General features: G+C 33.4%; 2 protein-coding genes across 3 annotated transcripts; both read left to right on the plus strand.

The window, feature by feature from the left end:
* Positions 1 to 26: 26 nt before the first annotated feature.
* Positions 27 to 1,869, plus strand: LOC121413204. Of its 2 annotated transcripts, none has more exons than XM_041605957.1 (2): positions 27 to 1,213; positions 1,747 to 1,869. In XM_041605957.1, the coding sequence occupies exons 1-2, from the start codon at positions 819 to 821 to the stop codon at positions 1,757 to 1,759; spliced, it is 408 nt and encodes a 135-aa protein (XP_041461891.1). In that variant the 5' UTR covers positions 27 to 818; the 3' UTR covers positions 1,760 to 1,869. The 2 variants fall into 2 exon arrangements, with proteins under 2 accessions (XP_041461891.1, XP_041461892.1); XM_041605958.1 differs by having other exon boundaries at positions 31 to 1,213; positions 1,750 to 1,869.
* Positions 1,797 to 14,782, plus strand: LOC121412410. Its single transcript, XM_041605220.1, has 4 exons — positions 1,797 to 3,818; positions 4,564 to 4,630; positions 12,027 to 12,189; positions 14,248 to 14,782. The coding sequence occupies exons 1-3, from the start codon at positions 1,797 to 1,799 to the stop codon at positions 12,062 to 12,064; spliced, it is 2,127 nt and encodes a 708-aa protein (XP_041461154.1). The 3' UTR covers positions 12,065 to 12,189; positions 14,248 to 14,782.
* The last annotated feature ends 5,863 nt before the right edge of the window (positions 14,783 to 20,645 follow it).

A 20,645-nucleotide genomic window follows, 5' to 3' on the forward strand; every position in this document is an offset into this window, starting at 1 on the left:
AACCAGTCATAAACCTGAGTACGTTGAAAGAGATTAAGTAGAGTAAGAGCTAAAAGCAATATTGCGGATTTGATTTAGAAAAGAGTGATACACTTGAAAATAAAGGTAGAAAGAGTGATTTTGGGATAAAAAGAGAAATTTGAGTGAACTTGACTGAGCAAATTAATAGTTATTCATAAATTTGACTAGGGATATAAAGTTTGATAGAGGAAAAAAATATCTTGCTTGAATATAGTTTAGTTATATATGAAAATATAAAGAGTTCCTTACAGATAAGATACTGAAAGGTACTAAAATTTTTGAGAGGTTTAAAGTGGAGAGAGTGATATTGCACAAGTGCAACCAGTCATAAACCTGAGTAGGTTGAAAGAGATAAAATAAAACAGTATCTTGGATTTGATTTAGAAAAGAGTGATACACTTGAAAGTAAAGTTAGAAAGAGTGTTATTGAGATAAAAAGAGAGAAATTTGAGTGAAGCAATTAGCATTTATAAATTTGACTTGGGATATAAATCTGATCAAGGGAAAAACCTTGCTTGATTACAATTTGAATTGTATACGCAAATATAAAGAGTAGCTGATAGGCAGTGATTACTTTTACCCTCCCCCCAAAGAAAAACTTCAATTGCAAAGAAGCAAATATAAATTTGGTCCAAATTTTGCAAATACAAGTGAGCTTTATTGACATAATACATTTAAAGGTACTTTTGTGCGGGTAGTGAATTTTAAAGGAAACGTTAAGACCTTGAAAGACAATTCATTGTGTGCGTACTTCTCAAATTTTTAATTTTTTATCTGTTGGAATAAAGAAATTGAAAATGGCTGCCACTCAATTCGGCTCAATTATTCATGAGATTCTAAACATGCTTTCCAGTTACACATCAATGATCAATTCAGATATTGGTAAATGTTGTCATTGCATGAATGACATCAATGAAAGTGACACTTATGTAACATGTGAATCTTGCAACAACCATTTTCATGTGACTTGTGAGGGATACTTGAACAATGACAAACTTGCTGACCAGAAATTGGTTTGGATTTGCCCATGCTGTGGCCATAGCAACATTGGTAATCGAATATTTGACAGAGTATGTATTCCATCTCATAACAGATATGAGCCTCTCATGTCGGCAGATGTTGATGATGACAATGACAATGAGAACATGGAAATCTTCAAAGAGACAAGACGAAAAAGGAGAGCAAAGAAGAGGTATGTTAAAGTAAAAAAGAGCACAGTGTTTGCAGAGCAATGCAGCAGATGTGAAAATGGTGTAACAGACAATCTGTCTCATTTCAAAGATCAAAACTTGCTCAATGAAGAACTTGATGGTAATTGGGTAAAAGTGGAATGCAAAAGAACAAAATTGATGGCAAGAAAAACAGAAGGAAGAACACATTCAGATGAAGAAAACGAACAGGACAAAAGAAAGAGAAGATCAGTTAATGGTGTATTGTTAGAACCAGGTGTAACCTACATTGGCAAAGCATTCAAGAGATTTTATGGTAGTCGTGAAAGAAAAATCAAAGAACAGAAAGAAGAGTGTAAGGTGACCCACAAAATGGAAAATAAAGAAATAGATGTCAATGTGCAATCCTACGTAGAAACTTTATTGAATATTTATGCTTGTAGTGTGAAATCTCCATGTTCCATGAAGTTTTACAATGAAGCCAATGAGGTAATTGAAACAATGCAAAATCAATCTTATGCTCATGTAACAAGTTGTTTGTCTTCATTGTCAAAAGCAGGTTTGACTAAGCACTTGAACCCGAAGACGTGTATTGTTGTGGAAAAGATGCAGGATTTGAGACGATACAGAGTTCATGCAGGTGGTAGAAGAGGAAGAGGTCAAAGAAGGAACATGAAAGGTCAGTTCACGAAAGTGAATCAAAGAGATGATAATTGCTCTGATGTTTCAAAGATTCCAAAGAAAGAGGTCAGAACACAATCTAACAAAGATATGATTGAGAATAATGCAAATTGTAAGGAAGTCCCAGTGGCTCATCAGTTGAACAGTTTTGGTAAATCAATTACAGTAGGCAAAGTTGAAGAAGAGTTGACAAACAGAAATGTAGATCACCATCTATACATACATTCTAATGAGGGTGCATGTGCAACAGATGAAATTTGTAAACATATGTCTAGTAAAGAAACCATGAACATTCCAGATAGAGTAAGCCAAGTTGAATTACAGATCGATCTTGAAGAAAATGAGAGTGCTAGTGATATCGACATTGACACACCTATCAAACGCAATCGTGGGAGAAATTGTATAGAATCTGATTCAGACACAAATGTTGAAGATGACATCATACTGATCAGTTCATTTGAAAGTGAAAGGTCATGTCAGTGTATTGATACACAGCATGTACGTGATGAAACATGTCACGATGAAATTGTCCCAGATGCAGGATTGAATGAAAATACAGACAATGCAATTTTGAGTGCAGAGGATGAGTCTACTGACGATTGTTTTGCGCAAAATTCCTTGGAATCTCATATGAAAGCAGCAATTGATCAGGAAAGAAAAGAAGATGATATGCATCTTTCTTTCAATGAATCAAGAGACGAAGTAGAGTTTGTATCAGATCTTGGAATGTGTGATAGGCCAGACAAATCTTTTAAATTTTTACCTCTTGAGATAACTGACAAACAAGCCATTTGTAAAAAATTGAATATTCCCTATACAGACACAAGCTTCCATGCAAGGTCCAATAGCAATGAGTGCATCGGAATTCCTTCACACATTAAAACAATAGCTGATGATGGAAACTGTTTCTTTCGTGCAATTTCATATGCTATTTCTGGAACTGAATCTTATCATGTAATTCTAAGGAATCTTACTGTGAACCATTTATTACAGACCAATGATAAGTTTAAGAGTACATTGAGAAGTGAGTTCAGAACTGTCAGAGAATATGTTTTGAAAAATAGAATAATGGAAAATGGAACTTGGGCTACAGACACTGAAATGAGTGCATTGGCAAATTTGATTGATACCGATATCTATTCTTACAATGATCAAGTACCATGTTGGCAGTTGTACTCTGCAAGGAAACCGGGAAGAATAAATGTTGTTACATCTCATAAAGGCATTTATATACAATACACAAGAAATGTTCATTTTCATGTAGTTGAATCCGTTACTTCTGTCAGTAGTGATTCATCAAAGAACATAGCAACAATGAAAGATATAAGCACAACAGTAAATATGCAAATAAAACCAGTTGCACAAGGAACATTTCATCAAGGTGATACGAGATTTGGTGATTCAGCAGGAAAGCAATGTGTTGCCAATTCATTGTCTGCTTTGTTGTATAGCAAAATGAAAAATGCTAATGATTGGGACAATAAAGATTTAGATAAAATTCTGGCCAATGGTGATGAACTCTATCGTTACATAAGGTATTATGTAGCACGTGAACAAGAATATCTATTAATTTCTGATCTACTTGAACACTTAGAGGCATATGATGAGTTGTTTGAGATAAAGCAACATGAATCAATACCTGGATTGTTAGAAGGAGATGAAACAAAATTGGAAGAATCTATTTCAATGCCGTTGAAACAGGCACTTGAACAAGAATTGAGTAGTGACTCTGATGCATGTTTTGTGACATTTTCTGGAAATACTTTTATTGTCATATCTAGTTATGATTGTTTCTTTATATTTGATTCACATTCAAGAAACACAAGAGGCTTACTTGTTGATGATGGCTATAGTGTAGTACTTCAAACTCCAAGTTGGCAAGGTGTTTATAATCATTGCATGAGGCTGGCAAAAACATTGAAATGTTCTTCACAAACTGAATATGAGGTAACTAGTATATGTGCAAAAGCATTGTCAAATAAAAATGAAACACTGAATGGTCGTTTTCAATTAGAAGATTCGTTGAATGAAGGTCCTTCAAATACAAATAGTCAAAGAAATTTTGGATCATCTGAATCTAACATGGAATCTGATTGCTTAGATGAAACCGAAAGATTAGATGGAAGTATATTTCCACATGAAGTATCTCATAAAAATGATGTATATTTCACTGAGGATTCTAATGAAGCAGTTAATAATAATTTACACAATAAAGAAATAATGCATGTAAATGAAAATGAGCCAAACTTGAAAGATAGTGTTGACAGCAATGACTATAAAAAGTTGAAAATTATGACTAAAATAGAGAACTCTTATAGTATTTTAGGTACAAAACGCAAATTGACTAATCCTAAAAGTGGCTTGAAATGCAATGACAATTTTCACACAGAAATTCATAATTTAAAATTGCCAAAACTTAATGAAACTGATTTATCAACCATTGTAGAAATTGATTATGATACGATTGATGATTTAATGATAATTGAAGAAAGTCATAGTATATTGTGGTTTAAGCCTCTTGTTGGTAAACAGAAAAAAAAATGTTGTGAGATAATGAATATTCCACATTTTGTTGCTAGCTTTGAAAATTATGCTTATGAAAAATGGGTACCTCTAGAGCAACCAAAAGATGTAAAAGATATTGAAGATGATGGAAACTGTTTTTATCGTGCTATATCATTTGCATTGACAGGAAGTGAGGAATATCATCTTATCATTAGGCAAGCTATCCTTACACATCTCATGGAAAATGAAGATAGGTTTGTTGGATTCTTGAGAATGGGTTACTCTAGTATTTCACACTATGTCTCAAATAACATTATTGAGGAAAGTGGTACATGGGCAACTGAAATGGAAATTGTGGTTTTAGCTAATTTGATTGAAACTGACATTTATGTATATGATGAAGACCGGTTAAAATGGAGTTTATTTTCTGGTAAAAATTTTCAAATAGGAAAGGAAACAACTACATATGGAGTTTATTTAAGAAATACTCATGGGATCCATTATGATGTTGTTATGTCAGTGCAATCATGTGATTCTAGTTTTTCATGTAATGAAACCACAAATATAAGTAGCTGTGCAAATGACAAAGAAAGAAAATATGCTAGAGTAAACAATGCTAAAATATCTGATTTATCAACGAAAAGACGTAGAAGTAAGAGAAGTTATCGTGTAATGAAGGATATAAAAAAGAAACAAAAAAGAGAAGAACGGAGTTTTAAGAAAACAAAAGATATGGATAAAGAAAAGCTTCTTAATTATGAGGATTTGAAGAACAAAAACAAATATGAGGATGCTGGAAAAAGGGGGAAAATGACTTCTACTAACAACAAAAAATATCATACTGATCCAATTTATCGAATAACACTTTTCAATTTGTTGAATGAAAAGTATAGATTAAATAAAGTATTTCGTGAAAATAGGAAAGAAACAACAAGAAAATGCTATCAGACAAATGAACAATTTAAGCAATCACAGAAGAGTAGGATGAGAAATACTATGAGAATTAAATATCACTCTGATGAACAATTTAAGCAATCACAGAAGAGTAGGATGAAAAATACTAGGAGAATTAAATATCACTCTGATGAACAATTTAAGCAATCGCAGAAGAGTAGGATGAAAAATACTAGGAGAATTAAATATCAGTCTGATGAACAATTTAAGCAATCGCATAAGAGTAGGATGAAAAATACAATGAGAAATAAATATCAGAAAGATGGTGGTTTTAAACAAACAAAATTGCTGAGTTTAAAAAGAAAGTACCTAAAAAACAATAGCTATAGAGAACAAGTAAAAAAACACAACATTAAGAGAAATGTAAAGAAAGAATTGGAAATGTCTCAGTTTGACAACGTCTTGCAAGAATTTCGGAAGATTATCAGTCGTGGCCCAGAATATGTTTGCTGTGTGTGCCTTAAACTTCTTTTTGAAAACCAAGTTATGAAATGCAATAAAAGTAAATATAAATTACAGACATGTATCAGTGAAAAGTATTTGCATGTTTGCAACTCAACATGTCGATTAGAATGCCAGATAGGCCAATCAGTGAGATCATCCCTGTGGATATGTTACACTTGTCATAGAAAGTTACAATGTGGAAAGGTCCCGGCAGAAGCACATACTAATAATTTGCATTTACATGACATTCCAGAAGAACTGGCTAATTTAAACACTCTAGAGCAACACTTGATTGCACTTAATATTCCTTTCATGAAAATGATGTCATTGCCGAAAGGTGGTCAAAATGGAGTTCATGGCCCAGTTGTTTGTGTTCCTTCAAATACCATTAAAACTGTACAGATTTTGCCTAGACCCGAGACAGAAGATCAGCTGATACGTGTAAAGTTGAAAAGGAAGTTGTCTTTTAAAAGTTATTATGAGTATAAGTTTGTAGATAAATCAAAATTATTGAATGCATTAAGTTATTTGAAAATGAATAATAAGTATTATCGTGATGTTTTAGTTAATGATGAATGGGAAAATTCAATGGAAAAGAATGAAGAAGACAATGAAAGTGAAGAAGTATCATCATTGTGTGATATATCTAATTCAAAGAAATTTAGGAGAAGAATTTTGGACTCATTAGATGAATACTTCTCAAAAGATGAAAATATAATTGAAAGTTCACATGGAAAAAAGAAAGAAAACAGTGTCCCAGTCAATAATAAACCAAATGATGAAGATGATGATGATGTTGAAGAAAGATTAAATGGGATTCACTTAAATTCATGTCTGCAACCCGCTGACATTGGACAGGAAATTTTAGATCAGTATTTTGACGATATAATATGTTGTGCTCCATGTGAAGGAAAAAGCCCTGTATCAGTACTGCAAGATGAAACCAATGAGGCCAAATGTTTTCCTGTATTGTTTCCTCAAGGTCAGCCTACTTTTCATGATAAAAGAAATGAAAAGCTAACATTGGGACGATATTTACACAATCGACTAATGCATGTTGATAACAGGTTCGCACAAAATACAGACTTTATCTTTTATGCACAGTATATTTATGAAATTCAACAAGTTTTGTCGCAAGTTTCTATTGCATTGAGACAAAGTAAGAATACCAAAGATAACCTTTCACCGATAACTGCCAAGGATTTGAAAGATGCAGAAAAAATTCAGAATATTTTAAAAGCAGACAAAGGATATAAATTTTTAAAACAAATTCGTGGAACACCTCCTTACTGGCAAAAGACACAAAAAGATGTATTGGCAATGGTAAGGCAACTTGGAAAACCTACATGGTTTGCTTCATTTTCATGTGCAGATATGAGATGGCCAGAATTATTAAATACTTTATTATGTCAGACTGGAGACTCAAGAAAATTGAGTGAATTAGATTGGGCAGATAAGTGTAAACTTATAAGATCAAATCCAGTAACCGTTGCACGAATGTTTGATCATAGATTCCATATGTTTATGAATAAAGTGATTATGTCTACAGCTGCACCAGTAGGTCGTTGCATAGACTACATTACAAGAATTGAGTTTCAGAGTCGCGGAAGTAGTCACGTACATTTATTGATGTGGGTAGAACAAGCACCGCAATTAGGAATTGATAAAGACGATGATGTTATACAATTCATAGATAAATACATTTCTTGCCGGAAACCTGATAAGGAAGAAGATCCAGAACTCTATGAAATAGTTAGCTCTGTACAACAGCATAGCAAAAAACATTCTAAATCATGCAAAAAGAAAGGAACTACATGTAGGTTTAATTTTCCAAGGCCACCTTCAGAGAAGACCTTTATCATAAAACCTGTTGAGGATACAGAAGTGAAAGATAAAAAAACAAAGCAAAAAAATAACAATGAGACCGAGGGGAAAAAATCTGAAAAAAAAAGGAGGATAGAAGATGCAAAACAATTATTGAATAGTGTAAAAGATGCATTATCTGGCGGGACTGAATATAACAGTGTCAGAGATCTTTTTGAAAAATTGGGTATAACACAAAACCAGTTTGAAAGTGCACACAACGAGATTGCTTCACAGGAAAGTGTGATCATCCAAAGAGAACCACAAGATGTATGGGTAAATCAATATAATCCAGAATTACTTAGAGCTTGGAATGCAAATATGGATTTGCAATATGTTACTAATGCATATGCATGTGTAACTTACATTGTGTCTTATATGTCTAAGGCCGAACGTGAAATGGGAATGCTTTTGAGTCATACCTTATCGGAAATGGAAGAAGGAAATACAGATGCAAAAAAAAGTATGAAAAAACTAGGTCAAGCTTACATGCATAATCGCGAAGTGTCCGCTCAAGAAAGTGTCTATCGTGTTTGTAGTCTTCGATTAAAAGAGAGCTCTAGAAAAGTAGAATTCATACCTGTTGGACCTGATCCAGTTAGAATGAGTTTACCATTAAGTGTCATTAATAACAGACCAGAATGTGATGATGATGAAGATAATATCTGGATGCCAAGCAAACTTGACAGATATAAAGCCAGGCCTAAAACCAAAAGATTTAGTGCTATGTGTCTTGCAACGTTTTGTTCGGAATATCGAATTTTAACAAAATCACAAATTACAAATACATGTAAAGAAAATATCTTTAAATTGGATGAAAATTTGGGATATGTTCAAAAACGTACACGTGGAAAAGATGCAGTTGTAAGATACCCTCGATATTCTGTTGTTGTTTCACCTGAAAAGTATTTCCTTAGCATTTTACAACTCTTTTTTCCACACTATGGTGATGAACATCTAAAGCCTCCAGGTTTTGAGTCATATCAAAATTTCTATGAAACAGGTGTTGTGAAAATACATGGCTCAGTACAAAAAGTTAGTTTGATTGTCTGCACAAATCGAAAGAAATTTGAAATAAATGCTGAATCAATAGATCAAGCTCAAGCACATTTAGAAGAATTTGGTGTACAGGAAGATGCCTGGAGTCTTTTATGTCCTGAAAGTGAAGTAGAACGTCTTGAGCATCCAAAGCAAAATATAGATATGGAAGATTGTGACGAAAATCTTGATATTCCTGATTTGAAAAATGATTCTAAAGCAGAAACTTACAGTTTAGAATTACGGTCATCAAAAATATCTAAAACAGAAAGACATGGTATGATAAGAAATTTGAATGAAACACAAATGCTTGTCTTTTATAAAATACGAGAATGGTGTTTAAATAAAGTTAATGGAAAATTGATTGAACCTTTTCATGTATTTATTACTGGTGGTGCTGGAACAGGAAAGAGTCATCTAGTCAAATGTCTTTATTATGAATCTACTCGTATACTGGCCAGAATGTTACATTATCCTGACGATATTTCAGTGTTAAAAATAGCCCCTACAGGTGTAGCAGCTTATAATATCAATGGTCATACTATTCACAGCATCTTGTCAATTCCAATTAGAGCTCAAATGCCTTATCAGCCGCTAAGTGAAGAGAAAATAAGTGCTCTCCGTAATAAACTAGCACAGTTGCAAATTCTTATTATTGATGAGGTATCAATGGTAGATCAAAAGTTAATGTATTATATTCATAGTCGGCTACGACAAATCAAACAATCTCGAGATGAAACTCCTTTTGGTGGTGTATCTGTAATTGCTGTTGGAGATATGTATCAGTTACCACCTGTGTTTGGAAATCCTTTATATAAAGATAGTCTTCAAGGGGTATTATGGAATGATAATTTCAAAAAAATAGAACTTCAACAGATAATGAGACAAAAAGATGATACAGAATTTGCGCTTTTATTGAATAGATTACGTATAAAAGAACGTGATGATGTTCTTAATGATAAAGACTTATCAATGCTAAAATCTTGTGAAACAGGTGAAGAATGTGAGGATGCTTTGCACATTTATTCATGTAACAAAGAAGTAGATGAATGGAATAAGAAATTATTGCATAAAAAATGTGCTAATGTAATTTGTTTAAAAGCAGAAGACAGTGAGAAAGATGGAAAGAATGGAAGTAAAATTCGTGAAAAACCCGTGACACGTTGTAAAAGCCAGTTACCTAATTATTTGTGGATTGCTGTTAATGCAAGAGTCATGTTACTTAAAAATATCGATGTTAGCAAAGGTCTTACAAATGGGTGTTTTGGAAATGTTACTGAAATAATCAAATCAAATTCTAAAACAATTTGCATCAAAGTAAACTTTGATAAAGAAAATGTTGGTATTCATTCTATTGAACGATGTGAAGAATTTTTGGGTAAAAAATATGCTAGGAAACAGTTTCCACTTAAACTGGCTTACGCATGTACAATACATAAAGTACAGGGTTTGACGTTAGACAAAGCTGTTGTATCATTGAAAAGAATATTTGACTCTGGACAAGCATATGTAGGCCTTAGTCGTGTTTCTTCATTATCTGGACTTACATTGGAGAATTTCAAACCACAAAATATACATTGTAATCCTGTAATCAAAGAAAGAATGAAAAACATGAAAGTATTCCTTGAAAACGTTGAGAATGAAAATGATGATATCTATAACTTTACATTGATTTTACACAATATACAAGGATTAAAACAACATTTCATAGATCTTCAGTCACAGTGTCAATTTATGAATGCAGATATCATTTGTTTGACTGAAACATGGATTAATGATGACGACATCTATGACGTTAATATACAGGATTTTAAATTTTATCATCAGCCACGGCATCATTCATATAATGAATCTGGTATATTAAACAAATTTAAAGACCAATCACATGGTGGTGTTGGAATTTACTCTAAAAAGCAAACTTCAAGTAGATTAGATATATGTATAGATAATTTAGAATTTATTGCAACTGTTATTACTGATCCAATTTCAATTGTTATTTCAGTGGTATATCGTCCTCCATCTTACAATATAACATCGTTTTGTGAAAGTTTAGGTACTTTATTAGACAAACTAAGTAAACAAACTACAAAATGTATTATTACAGGTGATTTTAATGAAGATCTATTAAAAGGAACTTCAAAAATACATCAGTTAATGTGTTTACATGGTTACACACAACATGTTGTGGATGCTACAACAGAAAATGGAACATTGATAGATCATGTTTATAGTATAGGATTGGATTCATTGAAAACGGAAGTCATACCAATGTATTATAGTTATCATGAAGGAATTAAAGTAATGTTTTAGTATATGAAATAAGATAAATATTACAAGATGAAAGATAATTGACTGATGGGTATCTACATGTACTAAGGGGTAATAATATTCCTTGTTTAATTGGTAACAATAATTTGTAATCTGTGATGCACAAAAGATGATGATTTTAAAGACATTCAAATTACATTGTCATCAGAGCATCCATCGATACAACTGTATTTTTCAAATTATTGCAATTTGTTTTATTTCTGATAAAAATATACACAAATCATAGGTAATACAATCTAAAATTTTCACATATTGAACAATAATAGATTATAATGAATGAATCTTTATATACAGTAATCATACATGTACATACATGTACTAAATGATCATGTTTGAAAATTTTAAGAAACAGCTGTATTCCATTATAAGACAATGGAAGTTGCATGAAATATTCTGTACCTGGATTGCATTCACAAACAAAATGTCTTAACATTATGTAAGTATTAGTACTTTGTTACAATTACATTTCTATTCATCTTTTATAACTGTACTCCATTATAAGACAATGTAATTTTCATGAAATATACTTTGTTTGCATTCAGAAAAAAAGGCTTAACATAAATTACATTTCTATTCATCTTTTATGATTTGTAATATTGAAAAAGATTCATGAACACAATTCACAAAATGGGATTTAAAATAAATATGTATTTGTATGATATTTTCAAGATTAAATAAATTACCATGAACATTTTACAGCTTTGCATGCTAATAATATAGATTTATGTTTTTTTAAATATTGATTACTGTAAATGATATAGAAGGATTAAAGAATATCAAGCAAAAAAGGATTTTGAGATATTTGTTTTCATATTCATTCGTTGAATACAGAGTTATACACTTTTAATGTGCTATTGACCATATCATGACAAAACATGGATATGCTTGATGATAATTTTGATGTGGCCATATTTTTTGTGGGGTATAAATTGAATATCATGATTCAAATTTCTTTTATCAATATTCAGTATTCATTTATTCAGTCATTGTGAAGAACCCAACTATATTATATTATATTATCAGTTCTGGGCTCCTGGCTGAGGGACTCTCTTCTACTGTAATCCAGAGAGTCAAAGATGGTCAACCTTTGCTGAGGGAAGTGAATCTCATTTCCCAGGTCTCCCTTCCCAGGCCCCACGAGGTTTCCACGAGGTTTCCATTATCAGTGCATCCAAGTTCGTAAAAGGTACGTTGATTTTTTTTTGTAGACTTTATTGACAAAGACAATGTGACTTATAAAAAAGTTATAGTTCAAAATCTTGTACACAGCTTTTACCATTGAAGTTTAGTACATTTAGTTTTATAATTGTGGTGCTAAAATTGTAATTTAATTTACACAAAATATGTAACAGAAATTTTAATGATGTGAGAGTTTGTAATTGGAATGTCATTTTCAGCTTCATTATTAATAGTTATTTTCTTTCTTTATTTATAAGCAATATTTACTTACAAAAGTTTCTATATTGAAATTTTGTGCATTATTTTTGTCTCACCTGCATAGCAGAGTGAGACTATAGGCACCGCTTTTCCGACAGCGATGGCGGCGTCAACATCAAATCTTAATCTGAGGTTAAGTTTTTAAAATGACATCATAACTTAGAAAGTATATGAACCTAGTTCATGAAACTTGGCCATAAGGTTAATCAAGTATTACTGAACATCCTATTAGAGTTTCAGGTCAAAGGTCATTTAGGGTCAATGAACTTAGACCATGTTGGAGGAATCAACATCAAAATCTTATTAACCTGAGGTTAAGTTTTTGAAATGTCATCATAACTTAGAAAATATATGGACCTAGTTCATGAAACTTGGATATTAGGTTAATCAAGTATAACTGAACATCCTGTGAGCGTTTCAGGTCACATGACCGAGGTCAAAGGTCAATGAACTTTGGCCGAATTGGATGTATCTGTTGAATTACCTTCATAACTTTGAAAGTTTATGGATCTGATTTATGAAACTTGGACATAAGAGTAATTAAGTATTACTGAACATCCTGTGTGAGTTTCAGGTCACATGATCAAGGTCAAAGGTCATGTTAGGTCAATGAACTTTGGCCGTGTTGGGGTTTTTTGTTGAATAACCATCATATCTCTTTAAGTTTATTGGTCTAGTTCATAAAAAGTGGGCATGAGAGTAACCATGTGTCACTAAACATTTGTGCGAGTTAGAGTAGTTTTCAGAGTCAGCATTGCTGCTATATTGAACTGCGTGATGCAGGTGAGACGGCCAGAGGCATTCCATTTGTTTATCCCAAAATCTAACATTTAGATTATTTATTTAATCTTTTCAACTTTGAATTTTTTTTGTATAATTATTATTATATATATTTTAATTTGAGTGATCTTAAAGATGAATGAAAGTAATTGCAGTAAATACTGATTTCACAACAAAGTCTGTAAAACTAGGCTTAAAGAGAAATGCCAGTAGTTGCAGTAAACACTGATTTCATGAGAAAGTTTGTAAACCAGGCTTAATTGTCAGTATATCATCGAGGATCTAGATCTGGTTCAGTTACATAAACTGAACATTGTGAAATCTTGAAATCTACGCTGAAAAATGTTCACACTGAAGATAACCAACACAGAAAGGCACACGTGGGACAGTGTATTATTATTGCTGGAATAAAGACCCGACGGAAGTGACTGAATCCGCGCTTATTTTGCTTATTTCTCAGCAATTACACAATTTCTTTAAAAATCCTTTGGCACATATTTTTTATTCATACAAACAGACACTTGGGTGGTCATTATATAAGATTCTGTAAAAAGTCACTTTGAGATTGTTACCAATACTGGAATTTATCTTTAATTGTCACTCTATCATTGAGGATCTAGATCTGGTGCAGTTACTTAAATTGAACTTTGTGAAATCTTGAAATCGACACTGAAAAATGTTCACACTGAAGATCACCAACACAGATAAGCGCATGTGGCACAATGTATTGTTATTGCTTTGAAAGTCAGGCACGACACTTGACCCGAATCCTGTGCTTATTTGCTAATTTCTCAGCAATTTCACAATTTCTTCCAGAATCCTTTGGCACGTATTATTTATAAAAACCAATACTTTCGTGCTCATTTCATTGGATTCTGTATGAACTCAGTTCAAAATCATTACCACAACTGGCATTATCTTTAAATGTTACACATGTGTTTTAATGATATCAGATTTTGAAATTTAAATTAGATTTTTAACTGTGTAATTGATAGTTATTTTCTTTTTCTTTTGATTTTATTATCAGTGTTGACATAGAAGTTATCTTTCATTGGAAAGTAAAGGGACAACATATCTCCAGCATAACAGTGAAAAGGGGACTTAAAGATGACCAGTCAACCTTTGTCTGAAAAGGAAGGTGAATCTCTTATCCCAGGCACCAAGAAGTTTTGATCATGGAATCCTGCTTCATATTAGACCTACCTCATGATTCCTTAACACTCACGAACAGGACTATGGGAATTAGACTTATTACATTCTAAGGTTCCATCATGGGTTCCTGCTTCATAAGACCAGGGTTGGCATATTTCCTGCTTCTGAGGCTTATTTCCCGGACGCCGGGAAATATAGTTTGATGCGAGCTTTTTGCGTTACACATTTAACACAAAAAATCTTGAAGGGGAGGGAGGCAGAAACAGTCTCCCCCCCCCATATTATAATTTATTTAATTCTCTAAACTTCATAATAAAGTGTATTGTTTTTGTCCCACCTGCGAAGCAGAGTGAGACTATAGGCGCCGCTTTTCCGACGCGGCGGCGTCAACATCAAATCCTAACCTGAGGTTAAGTTTTTGAAATGACATCATAACTTAGAAAGTATATGGACCTAGTTAATAAAACTTGGCCATAAGGTTAATCAAGTATTACTGAACATCCTATTAGTTTCATGTCACATGACCAAGGTCAAAGGTCATTTAGGGTCAATGAACTTAGACAATGTTGGAAGAATCAACATCGAAATCTTAACCTGAGGTTAAGTTTTTGAAATGTCATCATAACTTAGAAAATATATGGACCTAGTTCATGAAACTTGTACATAAGAGTAATCAAGTATCACTGAACATCCTGTGCGAGTTTCAGGTCACATAACCAAGGTCAAAGGTCATGTAAGGTTAGTGAACTTTGGCCATGTTGGGTTTTTTGTTGAACAACCATCATATCTCTGTAAGTTTATTGGTCTAGTTCATAAAAAGTGGACATAAGAGTAACCATGTATCACTGAACATCTTGTGTGAGTTAGAGTAGTATTCAAAGTCAGCACTACTGCTATATTGAACCGCGTGATGCAGGTGAGACGGCCAGAGGCATTCCACTTGTATATAATTGTAATACTAGACATTGTAATTTGAGTAAATTAAAATGTTACACATGTGTTTTGATGATATGAGATTATGTCATTTAAATTTTGTTTTGAAATTCATTACTAATTTTCTTTGTTTTTCCTTTGTTTGATTATTAGTTTTGGCAAAAAGTCATCTTCAATTGGAAAGTACAGAGTCAAGTATTCCAATTGTAATGGTGGAAAACTCGATGCATAATGGTTAACTTGTGTGCAAAAAAGGAAGATGTATCGCACTTTGTGGGCTTCAGCAAATTTCAATAATGGACTAGTGCCTGAAACAATTAGCTAGAAGTGTGATAGTCCAAATTTTCTTAATTAATCTTTAAGAATAACTCTTTTGAGTATATGGAAGAGTTGCACTACATGGAGAACATTTTGTTGATGTTATCATTTTTGTCTATTGAAACCTTTATGGAATAATAATTATGAGAAAATCATAATCAGTCAGTCCGCAGGTCCCAAGAAAAAGGCTTCTTTCATCCAAGTGATATTCAAGACTATATGGGTTTTGCATATTTAATGAGCTTGATGCGGACCAACACACCTCTTTTCATTTAGTCATTGCTGCTTTAATTGGGCATCAAATTTCATGATTTTGGTATCATTGTAAAGAAGAAAAATCATTCTTTCAGGTCATGTGTTTGCATTTATTCAAAGACTTTGTAATATAGGTTAAACTTTTGATCTAAACCATGCTACAAAATAATTATTTTCACCTGACAAATTTGCCATTTTTACTCTTTATTTTTGTTTGAGCCCAAATTATTTTAGATCATGATAAAGCTGAATATGTATGCTTTAAAATGGTATACATGTAGGTTTCAAAATAACAATTGGTTTAATCGGGTCAAGATCACACTTCATTGGCCAAGTACAAAAAGCAGCTTGAAAACAAGAATATTGCACTCTGATTGGTCAAAGAGACCACACACTGGCAAACTCCAACGGTTCCAGTGCATGGATTCATGAAAAGGTCACACTCCCCATGTGGTAATCTCCTCAAATTACCCGCGCATGTTGTTGTGCAAACCTTATCCAGCCAATCAGAACTCTGGATTTCATGCAACTACAAAATTTCATAAATCTTGTCTTGTACCTTGGTGGGAAAAGTGTGATCTTACCCGATTAAAAGGTGCCGCATATCAAGAGTGGCATTGTGAGAAAGTAGAGAAGTTCAGCTTTATGCTGATATATGTATATATCATTAAGGCTCAAAATAAAAAGTTTTGCACAATTTGCAAAAGAAAATAGAGGAAGAAAATTCAGTTTTGAGGCACGTTTTCAGGGCAGAAATTCACTTATCAAAATATTGTATGCAAAGTAAATGACCAATATGAAAGAGTAACATTTACTCTATATGATGGTGCAATGATATTTCATTTTACTTGAGGTTAAATCAGGTAAATTCTAAGAGAAAGAAAATCTCACGAATCATGAGATTTTGCAAGGAGGATGATTCTGCCATGAGATGATTTCGATGAATCTGGCCTTTTTGCTCAGCACAGGGTCCTGCGGTCCGACTGTAATGAAAATTAGTAGGATGATAATGTTAATTGTGTAATGATAATGATGATGTACATACATGTATTCATGTACCAGTATTTATATTTGTAGAATGGATAAAATTATGAAACCAAGAGTGTGTGGGGAATCAAGATCAATTCGTCAGTAAACACCTGGGATAAAAATGCCGAAAAAGTCTAAGCCTAGTTCTGGATTCAACTCTGGATTCTTTACGTATTTTAAATAGGATCAACTTTGGCTTACATATTAGAGAGTCAAATATAGATGATGCCCATGGTGTTTACTAGGAGTTTGCATGTATGTGTATGTGTGTGTGCTTGTTGTGGAGTGTAATCTTCCAATGTAGTAGGTTTATTTTGCTTCAAGACTTTGATGTGAAGGTTTATCAAGAGTTTCAGTGTATGCTTGCTTTTAATGTCATTACGCCTTAACACTTTTGATTGTAGAGGCCTTCAAGATGGTTTTAAAAGGAAAAAAGTATTTAATTTTTTACGAGAATCCAAATATGATATAATTTTTGTTCAGGAAACACACTCAAGTAAAAGTGATGAAATGTTATGGCGCCCCCAATGGGTTGTACAGGCTATGTTCAGTAGTTATACAACAAATAGCAGAGGAGTAGCTATTTTATTTAAGTCTTCTTTGAGAATATTTTTATCATTTTCTGACCCGGAATGAAGGTTTCTTATTCTTCATATGAGTGTAAAAGATATGGATCTTATATTGGTCAATGTAAATGGTGCAAACAAGGATTTACCAGAGTTTTTTGTCAATATGTTTGCAAAAGTAGATGATGTAGGTAACTCAAGGATTGTATTAGCAGGTGACTTGAATATCACAGTAGGTCCTTTGCACTACGAGGGCTCCTGTCCAGTTCACCATATTATTCAGGCTAAAAGTTGTTTTAACATGTATGTCGAGGAATTAAGCCTTGTTGATGTTTGGAGAAGAGACCACAGTCGAGATAAGGTTTTCACAAGGCACCAGAGAAGTCCATTAGTTTCTTCTAGATTGGATTATATTTTGGTGTCCAGTGATTTGTTGACTTGTGTGAAAGATTCTAATATTGTTACTGGTATATGCTCAGACCACTGTATGGTGAATTTAAATATTGTACTAGATGAAATTCCGAGAGGCAAGGGTTATTGGAAGCTAAATACATCATATTTGAAACATGATAGTGAATTTTGTACCATGATTAAAGATGAAATTAAGGAATTTAAAGAATTCATGCTGATTCAGATTGTAATCCACACACTATCTGGGATGCTTTCAAATGTACCATTGTGGGGCTCTGTATTGAATACTGCAGCAGAAAACAAAAAGAAAAGATTAAGAACATTAAATCCAAATTACTGAAAAGTATTTCTTCCGTTAAGAAAAAATTGGTGTCTATACTGATAAAGATGAATTGCAGAAACTGTATGGAGTCTTAAAGGCAGGGGAAATGGGCAGAGTATGAGGAGAGGACCTCTAAATACTTCTGTAATTTGGAAAAGCGTAGCTATGAAAAAAAGAATATTTGTCAATTCAAAACTAATAGTAGTTCAATTGTGGTCAATCCTAAAAAATTTTTACATGAAATTTATACTTTTTATAAGAATTTGTATTCTTCAGAAGTTTCTCAGAATGATATGGAATTTTTTAATGATTTTGTTGCACCCTTAGATATTCCTTTGTTAGGGGAAGAGTCACAAAACAAAATGTAGAATATAAGATAGCTCAAAAAAAGAATAAGCTGAGAGCTCATTTCAAGAAATGGAGCATACAGTTATAAAGAAATTCATCCCAGTTCAATAATTTTACTTATTTAATTTAATTTGTACTTGTTATGCAGTAATGAGGGTCCTCTTTTATAACATAAGAAAGTATGAAGAAGGTTAAACTTAATACAAGCTTTTAACATTGGTAAGACGTGCATGTGTGTGTGTATGTGTGGGTTTGTGTATGTGTGAGTGGTATGGTGTGAGAATGGATGTTTGTGGGTGATTATTAAGTTAATTTGAGATAATTAAGCTTGGTAATATGTTTCAATAGCTTTGAACTTATTGTCAGCCTATATTGTTTGTTATTGTTATTTGATGAAAACCAATTAAAACAGAAAAAGAAAAAAATATGAAACCAAAATAGATAGGTATAATGTTGTGTATCATTTAAGTATGGTAATGTCACTTGCATATGATTATTGCATATATCTTCTGTTCAATATTAGTGATTAGTGATGATAGGAGATGTTAGTGTAGAAGAGAGATGAAATGATAGGAGAAAGATAGGATGGTAATAGATAGATGAGATGGTGGGAGGAAGATGGGATTGAAGGGAAGAGATTGGGATGGAATGAAGAGATGAGATGGTACAAGAGAGATGGGAAGGTAGGAGAGAGATGGGATAGTAAGAGAGAGATGAGATGATAGGAGAGATGGGATAGTAGAAGAGAGATGGGATGGTAGAAGAGAGATGAAATGATAGGAGAAAGATAGGATGGTAATAGATAGATGAGATGGTGGGAGAAAATGGGATTGAAGGAAAGAGATGGGATGGAATGAAGAGATGGGATGGTAGGAGAGGGATAAGATGGTAGGAGAGAGATAGGATGGCAGGGGAGAGATGGGATGGTAGGAGAGAGATAAGATGGTATGAGAGAGATAAGATGGCATGGGAGAGATGGGATCGTAGGAAAGAGATAAGATGGTAGGAGAGAGATGGGATGGCAGGAGAGAGATGGGATGGTAGGAGAGAGATGGGATGGTAGGAGATAGATAGGAGAGAGATCGGATGGTAGGAGAGAGATAGGATAGTAGGAGAGAAATGGGATGGTAGGAGAGAGAAGGGATGATAGGAGAGAGATGGGATGGTAGGAGATAAACGGGATGGTAGGAGAGATATGGGATGGTAGGAGAGAGATGGGATGGTAGGAGATAGATAGGAGAGAAATGGGATGGTAGGAGAGAGATGGGATGGTAGGAAACAGATGGGATGATAGGAAAGACATGGGATGGTAGGAGAGAGACGAGATGGTAGGAGAGAGAAGGGATGGTAGGAGATAGACGAGATGGTAGGAGAGAGATGGGATGGTAAGAGATAGACGAGATGGTAGGATAGAGATGGGATGGTAGGAGAGAGATGGGATGGTAGGATAGAGATGGAATGGTAGGAGAGAGATGGGATGGTAGGAGAGAGATGGGATGGTAGGAGAGAGATGGGATGGTAGGAGAGAGATGGGATGGTAGGAGAGAGATGGGATGTTATAATCTGTTTTATTTTGCAATATTTTAGCTATTATTTATTAGAATTGTTATAATTGATCGTGCGCAAGATAGTAAAAAAAAAATCATGTTCACTCGCGGACTCGAACCCCTGCCCGCATGATTGAATGAGATGCAAGTCTGACGCCTAACCGATTGAGCTAGAATATTTCCCATAGACTTTACACGCAAGCAAATTTGAGAATTACAAATCCAATTTTGCAAGCGAAAAACAGGCATGATCCCGGCATCTGATCAAAAAATGGAGGGCACACTACCAAAAGCTTAGAATCTCAGCTACAACATACTAAAAGTTCAGGGAAAACTGACAAGAAACAATGGAGATATAGCTCACGAAATAGAGGAATGTCGAATCTAGTTTTGAGAAAAGGTCATGTCCCATAGAGATTACACGCAAAATACATGTGATATGAAAAAAAGTAATTATAATCTGTTTTATCTTGCTAAATTTTAACTTTTATACCTTTAAATTATCATAAAGGATCATGTAAGAAGTGGCAAAAAGAAAAAAAAA

The sequence above is a fragment of the Lytechinus variegatus genome, chromosome 4, assembly GCF_018143015.1.
Source record: "Lytechinus variegatus isolate NC3 chromosome 4, Lvar_3.0, whole genome shotgun sequence".
Taxonomy (NCBI): Eukaryota; Metazoa; Echinodermata; class Echinoidea; order Temnopleuroida; family Toxopneustidae; genus Lytechinus; species Lytechinus variegatus.

Excerpts from the sequence above, each read along its gene's own strand:
- LOC121413204 (XM_041605957.1), top strand. The coding sequence starts at position 819 with ATGGCTGCCACTCAATTCGGCTCAATTATTCATGAGATTCTAAACATG.
- LOC121412410 (XM_041605220.1), top strand. The coding sequence starts at position 1,797 with ATGCAGGATTTGAGACGATACAGAGTTCATGCAGGTGGTAGAAGAGGA. Across the intron at positions 3,819-4,563 it reads CTTCACAAACTGAATATGAG|GAAGTGAGGAATATCATCTT; the intron begins GTAACTAGTATA and ends TTGCATTGACAG. Across the intron at positions 4,631-12,026 it reads CTCATGGAAAATGAAGATAG|TTCTGGGCTCCTGGCTGAGG; the intron begins GTTTGTTGGATT and ends TTATATTATCAG.